Below are 13,781 nucleotides of genomic sequence, written 5' to 3' on the forward strand. Positions count from 1 at the left end.
AATGCATGCCTACAAAATAATAACTATTTTCTGAGAACATATTTAAACAGAAATGACACATGAAGCACATTAGAAAAATGCATATTGTGGGGTGGGCGGGTAATGGGGGTGGAGATAAAGGGTATAAAGATAGAAAAGGAAATAAAGATAGAAAACAAGAGAGCCTTTCCTTGCCAGGGACCAATGATGGTGTGTCGTGAACTGAGGAGTGTGATTAACTCAATCCTTTGAGGAACAAAAACTTCAATACAAAATAGAGCAAAACACAAATATATCAGCACCTAGAGCATGAACAGAATAGCACTTGGACGAGGAAAAGCTGGAATGAGGAAAACCTTGCAAAATACTGACAGTGAAATGGGCTTGTTATTCCCAGTAAGAAGTACAAAAGATCAGATCAGTCTGACGTTTGGGACACATGAGGTGTTATTTACAGTTAGAAGAGAAAAAGGAACATTTTTGGAGGTACTGATTTAGATGTTTGAAATATTTTATCTAATTTAATCCTCATAACCACATTGAGGTAGATATTATCTTAACTAAGACTTGTTTGGTTGCAACAAATAGAAACCCACCTGTAATAGTGGTTTTTTTTTGGAGGGGGGAGAAGTTTATTAAAAGGATGCAAGATTTTATGTCAAAAACCCAAAAGCAAGGATGTAGCTGGGCCTCCCAAGAAACAGATGGCATACTCAGGGTAGTTTGAGAAGAGTTTAACAAAGGATTATTTACAAAGGTGTGGCAGGGTGTAGGAAAATCACAAGGTGGGTACAGCACCCAGAATCTAGTATTAGAGGGGCTAAACCTGCACAGGTCACGGGAATGGTGGCTCCAAAACTCAGAAAAAGGGAACTATCTGGGGTTCCCTTCCCACATTTTTGGCCCCTGGATTAGGGTATAGTAACTAGAGCCCAGCGTTGCCCCCTCCAGACACTGGTAATGGACGATAGTGGTCAGAAATACTCAGAGAACTAGGTAAAGAGGGCCATCTGACAGGAGCTGAGCTCTTAGCTAAAGGGACTCAAGGGACGTTGCCACAACCCCCACAGGAAAAGAGACAGAGGATTAAATACCCGACCTCACACTCCTGCTTCATTTTGCTCTCCTGCCCGTGCTATGCATTGGCTGAACTCCACAGAAAGCCAGAGGTAAGGGAATCTGTTGACATGGTCCCTGCAGGTCAGCCTCCCAAGCCCAGAGCCAGGGGAAGAGCGTGAGGCTCTGATCTGAAGAGGCAAACAGACACCTAGGTCTTTAGACTGGAAAATAAAAACAAACACCTGTAATCAGATTAGAAGTCCAAAACGATGAGATTTTTAAGACTGCCACTAGAAGCTCTAGACATGTTTAATTTTCATGTCCTGGGCATATTTCAATATATTAAACTGAATATTTCGGCTGAAGTCACTAACTATTAATAGGTGCCTCAGGGCTTCCTTGTGGGATCAAGGGCCCTGCATACTCCCTCTCCACTCCTTTCGCCTTTGCTTTTGTTTGGTTAATACATCAGGATTCTGCTTAAGATTTTATGGAGGAAATAGAGCTCCTTTGTCCAGGTGCTGTGCTAAGGACTCAAAAATAAATCAGAATAGTAGGAAGACAGTAGTAAATAAACAAGAAGAGTACAGTGTTAGGAAAATGCACAAGTTATGAAGGAAACTCAGAGAAAGTCCAATGAACCCAGAAAGGGGAAGGGATCAAGGAGTGGGTAACCGGAAAGGGGAGGTAGGGAAGCTCGGAGGACAGTGCCGCTCTAAAAAACAGGTAAGAGGAACCCAACGATTATGCAATTCGCTACAAGGCGGGAGGGCCCTATCACCTGGAAGGACCTAGGCTAGGGATCGGAGGACAAGGCTGGGAGCTTGGTGACTCCGTGCGATTGGCAAGATCTCCGCCCAGGCCCGCCTCCCGCCGTGCTCCGCCCGCATCCCACCCCATCCTCTGACAAAGGGACGCGGCATTTCAACAATTCCACTCTGCTTGGAGGGCATCCTAAGCCCAGCGTCTGCATCTTCAGCGGGGGAGGGTGGCTGCCCAGTCTCCAAAAATAGCTCTTGTTTCCCAGAGGTGGTCCAATTAGCGCGATCCAGCCCTGGCGGAGCGGCCAAGGGGAAGGCGCACATTGGTTGTCATAGCTGTGATCCGAGAGGCTGTGGAAGGCTGATTGGTGGCAGGCTGTTAGCGCGGACCACGCCGGGCTGTAACTGGGTCAGAGCCCGCAACCTCTAAGGTAGTTTGGCCACGCGGCACCGAGCCTGGCTCAAGGAAATAAGAGGGGACTGGGAAGGGACACTCACTTCAGGGTAGCTTCTTGTTATTGCATTTATGTGGGTTTTCACGGCCTCTGGGGTCTCTGGGGACTCTTTGTGTGCGTCCCAGGTCCAGGGACCAAGGCAGAGGCTGCAGCAGGGGAGACGCATCCAGGATTGCTCATGCGCGACAGCCCCACTCTGTGTGTTCCCGCCCGGCATCCGGAGCTCCCGGGATCCCAGGACCTTGAACGAGAAAGTGCTCGCCCTTGAGAATACAGTTCTGGGTCACTCAGCCTGATTTTTCAGCATTCCGGTCCCTGCTCACCCTCTGCCATCCACGTTGAACGTACCATTTAAACAATCATGCAGTTCCTCTTGCTCGGAATCACTCCTCCCTGGCTTCTATCCCCTCTTCCCCCATTTTCTACCTTACAATTCCCTGCTTATTCTTTAAGGCTTAGTTGTAATATCACCGCCTCGGCATAAAGCCTGCCCCATTCTTCGAGACAGTTATTCGATTACCTCCTTAGGAGCGGTAGCTCTGAAACTGGTGCCCCAGGTAGAATTGCCGCGGCGCCATTTGAAATGCGGTGTGATTTTGAGCAAATCACTTATCCTCTATAAGCCTCGGCTTTGCATCTCAAAATGGAAGTAATACTAGTGCTTCAAGGGTTTTGTGAAGATTAAATGTAAAGCTGTTAGACTATAAGTGCTTCATAAATATAAGCTGTTGTTATTATCTGCCCTCCCAACGTACTTTTTATAGGCCTCTTACAACCTTTTTCCTTTGTATTACCATTGTTTGTTCTTGTCTGCCCTATATGTGAGCTTAAAAGCTAGAATTGTCTTGTTTATGATGTCAGCAAACAACAGTGCCGGGCCAATGTAAGCTACAAAATTATTTGTCAGAAAACTTTTTAAAAAGCATCCTTTCCTCTCCTTTTCCTTTCTTCCTTTTTTCTTTTTTCTTGACTTTTTTCTTTTTCCTTTTAAAGGCTTGTTGAGGCAGTAATTTTCAGACTTGGAGAAGAAGCTTAAATCCTATGGGAAAGAACAAGCACTTCTTTTGTTCTCCATGGTGACCAAGAAGACCTTAACAGTCCCCTTTCCACTTGACTAAACTTTACACAGGTTTCTTCTTGACAGTGGGCCCCTGACCTCCCCTTTCTCAGAGCATTTACTTGTAATTGCAAATTCATTCTCTGCTCCTTTGAAATGTATATAAATCTCCTTAAAAGCCTCTTCCTAGTTCTAAGACCCAGGGAATGTCTTTCTCAAGGACCTGGGAGCCATCCCTTTGAAATGTAATCCTCAAGGAAGATAGCACTCCTGTTTCCTAGTCTCTGTGGGAGGGTGAGAGCAAAACTTCAGTGGGCACCTTGTTCAAATTGTGAAACTACCGCCAATAAGCTTACTTTTCCTTTGGGTGAGGCTCCCCACCATTGCAGCTCTAAAAAACTCCCCAGCCACTTGTTTCAGTAGAGTTAAGTTCAATCTCCTATTGCAACAGTATTAAAGTCTTTCCTGCCTGTTTAACTTTTCCTGGTGTAATTTTTCTTTGATAATGGAAATCTTTAGGTTCTGCACTTATTGTTTTTTCTTGATTACAGTGGTATCTCATTTCTTCCACCTCTCTGACTAAGAAGTGCTTCTCACATGTCCCATGTTATCTAGAGATTCACCAGTTTGGACTCAAAGGGTTAGAGCGTATAGAGTGAAGCTACTGCTTTAAATCATTGCAGAGGGTAATATGCGATGTAAAGATGTGGAAAGGGTAGAACATCTATTTGAGGGCTTCCTAAATGATTTGCATTCATCTTATGGAAGTGGTACCAGAAAATAAAGAACAGGCTTATCCTCTTTTCTTGCCTATCTATTATGAAAGGGGCATGAGAAAGATGCAATTTTCAAAGGAAGAGAACAGCTGAGAATATAATACCCTCTTAAGAGGTGCTGGGTTTGGTTAAGGAGAGAAGCTAGAGGAAACCAGAGAGGTCAGGGTTGCAAATAGAAAGGCTTCTGCAATGGTGAAGGTAGGGTGGAAAGATATTCTTGAAAGTACAGGAAATGAAATGGATCCATTTAAGATGAGGAGGTAAGGTGGAATAGGATTGAGTTGCAGTGAAATGAAAGATGGTTGAGAAAAAGGACGGCTGGAGGGAGTGGGGAGTTAATTTGAGGTATGAATAACGGAAGGAAACTGGTAGTCTGAGAAGCTTGGTAGAAGTACTTACTATTTGGATCTGAAGGCAAATACCAAGCAGTCATGTTACTTTGGAAACTAGAGGATTTAGGAGAAGGGGTTTGACACACTGTCCTCTCCCACCTGTCCTTCCCCAACAAAACACAAGTATAAATATAAATAGGATGCAGTGTTGGCAATTTAATGCCACAACAAATTCTACCTCAAGGACTAGTGGAGGTTAAAAAGCTGGAGTTCAGGCTGCTGATCTTTAGTGTTTCTTCTTTTCTCTAATTGACTTTTCTTAATATCAACACTGCTGCCTAATTATCTTTTTCTTACTTCTTTCCCTACTTTTCTCATATAGGAGCAGGGTGGAGGAGGGCATATTCAGGATATGAGAGTGGAATGTGAGAAAGAAAAATAGAATGAAATGAGAAGTTGAAAGAGGAAAAGGTTTACTCCAAAATGTGTACGCAAAACTCAGGCTGGGAATAATAGCTTGTCAAAGTACTACACAAATAAAATGGAGTTAAATGCACTTATGTATTTATCAGATTGTGTTGTGAAAACTTAGAAGAAATAAAAGCTTAGAAGCATCTCAAATTCTCCTGAGGAAGGTCCAAAATAAAATAATGCTTGAAGTAAAGTCAAACAGATGAGCTTTAGACATGAATAGGATCTTCCGGGTGTGATGCGAGTACAAAGGACGCTATGAGTACGCTTCTTTCCCGGAGCCTTTCAGCATTGGTGAGTTCCCAACTGTCAGAGCTACAGGAAGGAGCTTCCCTTCCAGGAGCCTTCCAGCTGACAGACTCCACCTGGGCCAGGCTGGTCTGTCCAGGGCCCTCACCATGGCCCCCTTCCTTTCCTTGTTTTGGAAACTGTAGATGATGGGTTTGCACATGGGGGCGGTGATGGTGTAGAGGAGGGAGAAAGATGTGTCTTTGTCAGGGCCATGTGTGCTGTGGGGGTTCATGTAAGAGAACAGGGCCGAGGTAGAGCAAAAGCTGACCACAGTCAGATTGGAGGTGCAAGTAGAGAAGCGCTTCCCCCGAGCCGAGGAGGAAGCTCTGCTGAAGACAGAGGCCCAGATAAAGGCATAGGAGATGCCAGTGAGCACCATGGGGCTGAGCAGCACCATGATGGCATCAGCTAAGATCACCCTCAGACTAAAGTGGGGGTCTCCACAAGAGATGGTGGTCACTGTGGGGACCTCACAGAAGAAGTTTTCTATGTGATTGTCTCCACAGAACGGACCACGAAACGTCACGTAATCAGCCTGAAGACCCACCAGCCTCACACAGACCTGCTGGCTCATGATCTGGGCATAGTTAAGTTGGTGGCAGATAGCAGGATAACAGTCACAGGCCATAAAAGCCAAGAGGATGCACTCGGCCACTCCCACACCAAACACCAGATACATCTGGGTCACGCAGGAGGCAAAGGAGAGAGTATGGTTCTTGACCACCAGGTGGATCAGCATCTGTGGGACGGTGGTGGTGCTGAAGCAGGTATCCAGGAAGCGCAGGTGGCCAAGGAAGAAGTCCATGGGGCTGTGAAGCCTGGGGTCTGACCAGGTGATGAAAATGATGGGGACATGCATGACCATGGCAAGGAATTAGGAAGAGGGCAAAGAGCAATGCCCAAGTGGAAAGGGAACTCTGCTCAAAGCCCACGAGGATAAACTGCCACTGTGCCCCCGTTCCTTCCGTCCACCAACCGGGGTCTGCTGGAAGAGGGAGGACAGGAAAGGCACAGACGAGGTAGCTGTGTATAGGGGCTACCTACTTGTATAAAAACAGATTGGGACTAAAGGAATGAGAAAGATAAGAGTTTCAGAAAACTCCATGTGAGTCAGCAGTGTCATGGGCACTGAAAACGTCAGGGCTACTGTAAGCTGCAAAAGGTCAACCATATTATGAACCAAGGGAGATTCTATTGTACTTTATGTGGCACGGGCTGCACCTGAACTATTGTATCTAGTTCTCAGAGCTCTATTTTAAATGATCATCCACCAAGGGGATTACGTTCAGGGACAAACATGGTAAAGTACCTAGGAATCATGTGACAAACTAGGACTAGAAAGAGGCTTCCACGTCATAATTTAGAAATGTAAGGGGCACAAGGATTGTTCAACATACGCAAACCCATCAATGTGATACATCACATAAACAAAATAAAGGACAAAAATCATATGATTATATCAATTGATGCAGAAAAAGCATTTGACAAGATACAACATCCATTTATGATAAAAACAATAAAATAGGTATAGAAAGAAAATACCTTAACATAATAAAGGCCATATATGACAAACCCTCAGCTAATATCATAATTAATGGTGAAAAACTGAAGCCCTTTGCTCTACATTTAGGAACACGACAGGGCTGTCCCCTATCACCTCTGCTTTTCAACACAGTGTTGGAAGTCCTCGCCAGAGCAATCAGACAAGAGAAAGAAATAAAAGGCATCCAAATTGGGAATGAAGAAGTTAAATTGTCATTCTTTGCAGATGACATGATGCTATATATAGAAAACCCTAAAGACTCCACCAAAAAGCTATTAAAAACAATAAACGAATACAGTAAAGTTGCCGGCTACAAAATCAACGTACAGAAGTCCACTGCATTCCTATATACTAACAATGAAATCTCAGAAAAAGAAATTTAAAAAAGCAATTCCTTTTGCAATTGCAACAAAAGGAATAAAATACCTAGGAATAAACTTAACCACGGATGTGAAAGACCTATATGCTGAAAACAATAAGACACTTTTAAAAGAAATTGAAAAAGACACAAAGAAATGGAAAGACATTCCGTGCTCATGGAATGGAAGAATCAACATAGTTAAAATGGCCATATTACCCAAAGCAATATACAGATTTAATGCAATCCCCATCAAAATCCCAATGGCATTTTTTAAAGAAATAGAACAAAAAAATCATCAGATTTGTTTGGAACCACAAAAGACACTGAATAGCCAAAGCAATCCTAAGGAAAAAGAACAATGCTGGAGGTATCACACTCCCTGACTTTAGCTTGTACTACAGGGCCACAATAATCAAAACAGCATGGTATTGGCAGAAAAACAGACACGTAGACCACTGGAATAGAATTGAGAACTCAGAAATAAAACCACATAAATATGGACTGATAATTTTTGACAAAGAAGCCAAAAACATACAATGTACAAAAGACAGCCTCTTCAATAAATGGTGCTGGCAGAATTGGAAAGCCACGTGCAAAGAATGAAACTAGACTGCTGTTTGTCACCATGTACCAAAATTAATTCAAAATGGGTAAAAGACCTAAGCGTAAGACCTGAAACAAGGGGCTAATATCCAAAATATACAAGGAACTCATGCAACTCAACAACAAAAAAACAACCCAATTGAAAAATGGGCAGAGGACCTGAAGAGACATTTCTCCAAAGAGGACATACAAATGGCAAATAGACATATGAAAAAATGCTCAAATCACTAATCATCAGAGAAATGCAAGTAAAAACCACAATGAAATATTACCTCACCCCAGTTAGAATGGCTGTCATCAACAAGACAAATAGTAACAAGTGTTGGAGAGGCTGTGGAGAAAAAGGAACCCTCATATGCTGTTGGTGGGAATGCAGACTGGTGCAGCCGTTATGGAAGGCAGTGTGGAGGTTCCTCAAAAAATTACGAATAGAATTACCATATGACCCAGCAATCCCTCTCCTGGGTATCTACCCAAAAAATCTGAAAACATTTATACATAAAGACAAGTGTGCTCCAATGTTCATTGCAGCTTTATTTACAGTGGCCAAGACATGGAAATGTCTTTCGATAGATGAATGGATAAAGAAGTTGTGGTATATATACACAATGGAATACTATTCAGCAGTAAGAAAAGATGAAATAGTACCATTTATGACAACATGGATGGATCTTGAGATTATAATGCTAAGTGAAATAAGTCAGACAGAAAAAGTAGAGAACCATATGATTTCACTGATATGTGGTATATAAAACTGAAAACAACAAAAGAACAAGACAAACAAATGAAGGAACAAAAACTCATAGACATAGACAATAGGGGTTACCAGAGGGGAGGGGGGAGTGGGGCTCCAGAAAAAAGTAAGCAGGGTCTAATATATGGTAATGGAAAGAGAATTGACTCTGGGTGGTGAACACACTATGTGAGATATAGATAATGTATTACAGAATTGTCCACCTGAAATCTATGTAACTTTACTAACAATTGTCATCCCTAAACTTAGTTTAAAAATAATTTGTCTAACTTAAAATAATCATAATACATACCATATGTTAAGTATTGTTTGTTCTACATGGTTATAGGTAGTAAGATTTTTAAGCTTCAAAACAATACTATGGGATAGGTAGTCTTTCTTTTATTGTCGTGTTACAGATACACAGAAAGGGTCAGTAATTTGCCCAATGTCACACAATGAGTAAGTAGTGAAGGTCGAATGCAAATCTGCAGTCCAATTCCAGAAGCTGCATTCTCTACTACCCCCACAGCTTCTGGATTTTGGATGCCCTACAAGGACTAGCGAAAGCATTTGACAAATGAACTAAAGGAGTGGTGTGTTTGTGTGTGTTTAACAGATGGGTCTGAGAGGGGCACCTGATTTACAGCATTTGCCAATTTCATGGTGTAAGTACTCCCACTGTGACCTATTTCAAGCTAGAAATGTGACACCATTAAACGTGGAGTTAGGAAGGGGCCCATATTAGGTCACTATTATATGGTTTTCCAACCATACAAATACAATAGATGTAAATAACCTCGAGAGCATAGATAATAGTAAAATGTAGTGAAAAATCTTAGGAAGTGATGAATTTTGAGTATTTATTACCTTTGTTTTGTAATATAATTTATTTAGTAGTAAGTTTATATAATTTGTTTATAATGGCTGTATTTAACAACCAATTCTTAACATTTCTGAAAATTCAACAGTTGGCTCTTTAGAGCTGGTACCAACCGGCTCAGCACACCACCGGAATAAAAAGGAAAGGGTAGAATTATCATTATTTGCAGAAGGTATTTCTAGGAGCAGGATGAATTTCTCCCTCTCTGTGTTTCTGCCTCAACCTTTAAGGAGGGCTGAATTTGTACCTAAACTTCTCCAATCAGGAGGAAATAATGTTACAGGAAACACTTCTGATACCACTGTTGATCTTCGCTCTAGAGATAACCTAAATATCCCTCAGTTAGGAACTGATTACATATATTATGTACAAACATAAAATGGGACAACCTTGTGGAAATCATGTCTTACCTCATTCTGTTGCTATAGCTGGAAATGGTCGGTTTCACTGCAATAGGTAAGAAAGACAATCTCATGGAGCCCGAGGATGAGCTCCAGGGAGGACATCTGATGTTGGGGTCCCCTCTGGAAGAGAGAGTGCCCCTTTTAGTTTATATAATCCCTCACATGGAATCTCTCAAATCATTCCTGTGAATGTCTACTGTGAATAAAACTTCTTCCTGTGAATAAAACTTCTTTACCTATTTACAGTAATTTATAGTTTCCAAAGCATATTCACATATATTGTTCCATTTAACTCTTACAAAAATCCTACGAAGCAGATACTATCTCTGTTTTACAGATGAGGAAATTGAGGCTGAGAGAGCTAAAGTAATCACCTAAGGTCATACAACTAGTAACTGAAAGTAATGAAACTCGGACCGGGCCTTTGAAGTCCTTACAATAAAACCAAGGTGCTAAACCAAGGTGCATAGGGCAGAGATGCCACTACTTCCTGTAGGTTATACTATTAATTAATGTCTCATTTAGTCAGGAACACACACACCACACGCACGTGCACACACACGTGTGTTATAATCCACATTTCATTATAGTTATATCCTCATTCTTTAAATTTAATCCGTGGTAAAGAAAGATTTATTATGAGGGGGGAATCCCTTTGAGATTTGAATACATTTACTAACCATTTTTTCCTCAGGCTAAATATCCACAGCCCTATTACCATGCCTTGCTATCCTTATTTCCTCATTATCTTTAAAGTTTCCAGAAATAAGAAAAGAAACAACTAAAGAATAAATTGATTGGAGACATGGAAGAAAGTATATAAACTAAATAAACACATACATTTTACATTTTAAACTATATAATATGTATAATGCCTCTGGTCAACAGGCTGACCAGATCATCCCTGAAACAAAAATTATATATCACAAAGGGGGTTGAATCAGAAGAACACTGTAAAAAGAGACTTAAGAGAAATATCCCTATTCAAATATGGTGACCAGCTGTTGTCCAACTCTTACAAGACAGAACCATAGGACATGGAGGTTAAGTGCAACAAGAGTAAGAGCATTAGACAAAAGGAATACTTCACTAATTTTAATGAGGGATTTAAAAGCATGAAAGTGACTGACCGAGGGAGTAATGAAAAATCTTTTCTGAGGTCTTTGCACAAGGTCTTGTTTCAGCTCAAAATGGCCCCAAAGCAGAGTGGACTGGAGACTATGTTTCCTTCTGTTTGCTTTCTTGTTTAATAGCCTCAAGATACATCCCGCTCACTTAAATGGGAGACTGGGTGACCTCTTCCACTTCTCCCTCACTGATCTCCACATCCAATTAGCCTTTCATTGTCTCATTTCAACTTCCTCCTCCCCCTTTACACCCCTATATGCTAATTACTATTTACCATACACAAATCTATTCATTTGTTCAGTTTTTATTTCAAGCCTCCTGTGCACACACTCCTCTTGCCTCCATGCTTTTACACGTGCTGGTTATTTTGTCTGTAATGTCCTTCACCCCTATTGGCATCTGGTGAATTCTTTCCCATCTTTTGTGATGCAGATCATATGCCACATCCTCAGCAAAGTTTTACCCAATAACCTAGAATTTCTTCCCCTTTCTTTTAGTGAGAATAGCTTAATTGTTTTTAGAAGTAAGCTCTTTCGATCCCATTATTTGCTCTTTGAGCCACAAGTGCTGTGGACAGTTTATACAAGGCCCCCAAAACACATAGTAGAATTAAATTGGCTTTATAATAGACAATTCTTGGCAATAGACCAATACTGAGATATTTGACAGTTTTACCATTGATTGGCTAAGAAATACATACTAAATATAACTGATAGAAATAATCGATACAAAATACAACTGAAAATAGGTAAAAGTGTATGTGGTAAGATTTAGGTCTACAAATTTTGACCTGGGAAAATGGGATTGGATAAAAATAATGCCCACAAAAGAAAACTCATAATAGCAGAAGCTATTATGGTAAAAATTGATTTGGATGGACAAAAGATTGATATAATAGAACTGTGTTGTTAAGTTAAACATAAATTAATTAATCCGGGTCAAAATGATTTCAGTATTTTTATTCACATGACAAAATTGGAAATATTCTAAGCACTATACTAGAAAACTGATCAAGGAATTAATTGGAATTAATGGAATTAATTATTAGAAGTAATTTCATATCAAGAATCCATTGGCGTTGGTATAATTCTCATTTAAATGTTTGTATTCATTAACAGAATCAATCCCGGGGTCAAAATAGTGAGGGAAACACAAAGGATCATAATAGTGGGACAAAAATATCTACTAGTTCTAAAGCACAGAGTAAGCTTTTGATTAATAATTTTTGAACAAGTAAATAAATATTTAAACAGTGTGGTTTTTGTTGATCACTTTCTAACTAAATAACCCACTAACTGAAATCTGCCTGAAATTCGTACGTATTTATCAAATTCATTCATGTTTATCAAATTCGCAATATTTAATACATGACTAGATTGTTCAATCCTCTGATATATTTGCCATATTTTGTGTATTTCTTGTTTTCTATTTAGCTTTCTTTTTAGCATTTCAAGGAGTTTTAAATTCCAATTTATCTATGGACCTTTGTGCCTTAATTTCAAACAAACAAGCAGATTACATTCTATTAATCAGAAAATGAGAAACTCAATATAAGTTCATCATACAGAGAAAAAGGGACAATTGTTCCTTTAAAATTAGAAAAACCACCATCATAACATTTATTATTTCTTTATTTCATTATCCTTCTGCTTTCCCAGAAGAGGGAAACTTGAGGTCAAGGGAAGAGAACTGAAAAATGTAAATTAATCTCTTTCCTTTAGTTTGTTTTAAGGAAGCAACTAGATGCTTCACACCACAACCTAATTATAGTTGTATAAAATTCTGAATATATTTCAAAACCCACAGTAAAACAGGAAGAAAGTAGAATTTAATTTTGAATGAAAGGGAACTTCTGAGCCAAAGGTGATCAGTCGTTAGCCCTGTGGCCCATATAGAAAGATATGTTTTATTAAGCTCGCAGTCTTTCCTTGGAAGGATATCTCACATAAAAATCTAGAGTCTAGCTTCTCAGGGAAAAACAATCTAGACCTTGCTGCACTGTGCCTATTCTAACCAGTAACTAATTGGAATTTTGTGGTGCTTTCCCTGTTTGAAAAAGCCTCAAATCCTTCCCAGTCCCAAGACTCCCAACTGTCACTTCATTGCATTATCTCTACGACCATTAGAGGGATTTGAGCTTCTGGGCTTTGTCTAAGTCATACAAGAAATCATGAAGAGAAAGAGATTTCACTGCATCAAATGGAAAACTTTGGTACAATCGAAAAAAGACACAAAGCTACCTTACTTGTTTTTAACAAGTAACTGATTAGAAATAGATACATATACAGAGGCAATGATATATTAAATTTATTAGGTAAAGAGCTCATCAAAAACACCAAGATTTTAAGAGATAAAAGGACAAGAACTCATATTTGTAGAAGTGGTAAAACCATCCCAAAGCATTCAAACTTCATTAGTAATAAAACAACAATTTTAAAACTATTAGATACCATTTCTTACCCATTAAATTAAAAAACAATTTTTTAAAATTATAACATCAGTGCTCATTAAATGGTACTCCATTCTTGGTTGTAAAGCAGTTTGGCAATATGTACGAAAAGCTTTAAAAATGTTCATTCCTTTTAACATAAGATCTCTTTAATAATACAGACCTTGGAGTCCAATTATCTGGATTCAAATACTGGTTTCTCCACTTACCAACTCTGTAAACTGAGGTGATTTAAATCAACATGCCTCAGTTTCCTCACCTCTAAGATGCAAATAATAATGATAGGATGATAGTACCTACATTCTTGGATCATTATAAGGACAAAATCAGTCATACTTGTGAAATTTTTGGAATAATGCTATATAAATTTGCTAAATGGGAATATATTCAACTATTTTTAAAATTTACTCTAAGAAATTAATTACCAATTGAGAAGGTGGGGATGGTTCTGGCTAAAAGAATCTTGAGATGTCTAAAAATATACATCTCAAAGGAT

At 39.8% G+C, this 13,781-nt stretch overlaps 1 protein-coding gene and 1 long non-coding RNA gene across 3 annotated transcripts in view; both read right to left on the minus strand.

The window, feature by feature from the left end:
* Positions 1-3,562: 3,562 nt before the first annotated feature.
* On the minus strand, positions 3,563-6,480 carry OR10AD1 (olfactory receptor family 10 subfamily AD member 1). The gene is given in 3 exon segments (XM_088791338.1): positions 3,563-6,053; positions 6,055-6,166; positions 6,465-6,480. Coding segments are annotated over 3 exon segments (1,035 nt in total). The 3' UTR covers positions 3,563-5,146.
* Positions 6,481-8,685: 2,205 nt separating this feature from the next.
* The window catches only part of LOC148759059 (uncharacterized), a 28,842-nt gene continuing 23,746 nt past the window's right edge, over positions 8,686-13,781 (minus strand). For both annotated transcript variants that reach the window (XR_016021521.1, XR_016021522.1), the window contains exon 3: positions 8,686-9,828. This is a non-coding gene — a long non-coding RNA (uncharacterized LOC148759059). The remainder of the gene's footprint in view (positions 9,829-13,781) is intronic.

Source organism: Rhinolophus sinicus, chromosome 1 (assembly GCF_057876585.1).
Source record: "Rhinolophus sinicus isolate RSI-liver-muscle chromosome 1, RSI-T2T, whole genome shotgun sequence".
In the NCBI taxonomy this organism is placed as follows: domain Eukaryota; kingdom Metazoa; phylum Chordata; class Mammalia; order Chiroptera; family Rhinolophidae; genus Rhinolophus; species Rhinolophus sinicus.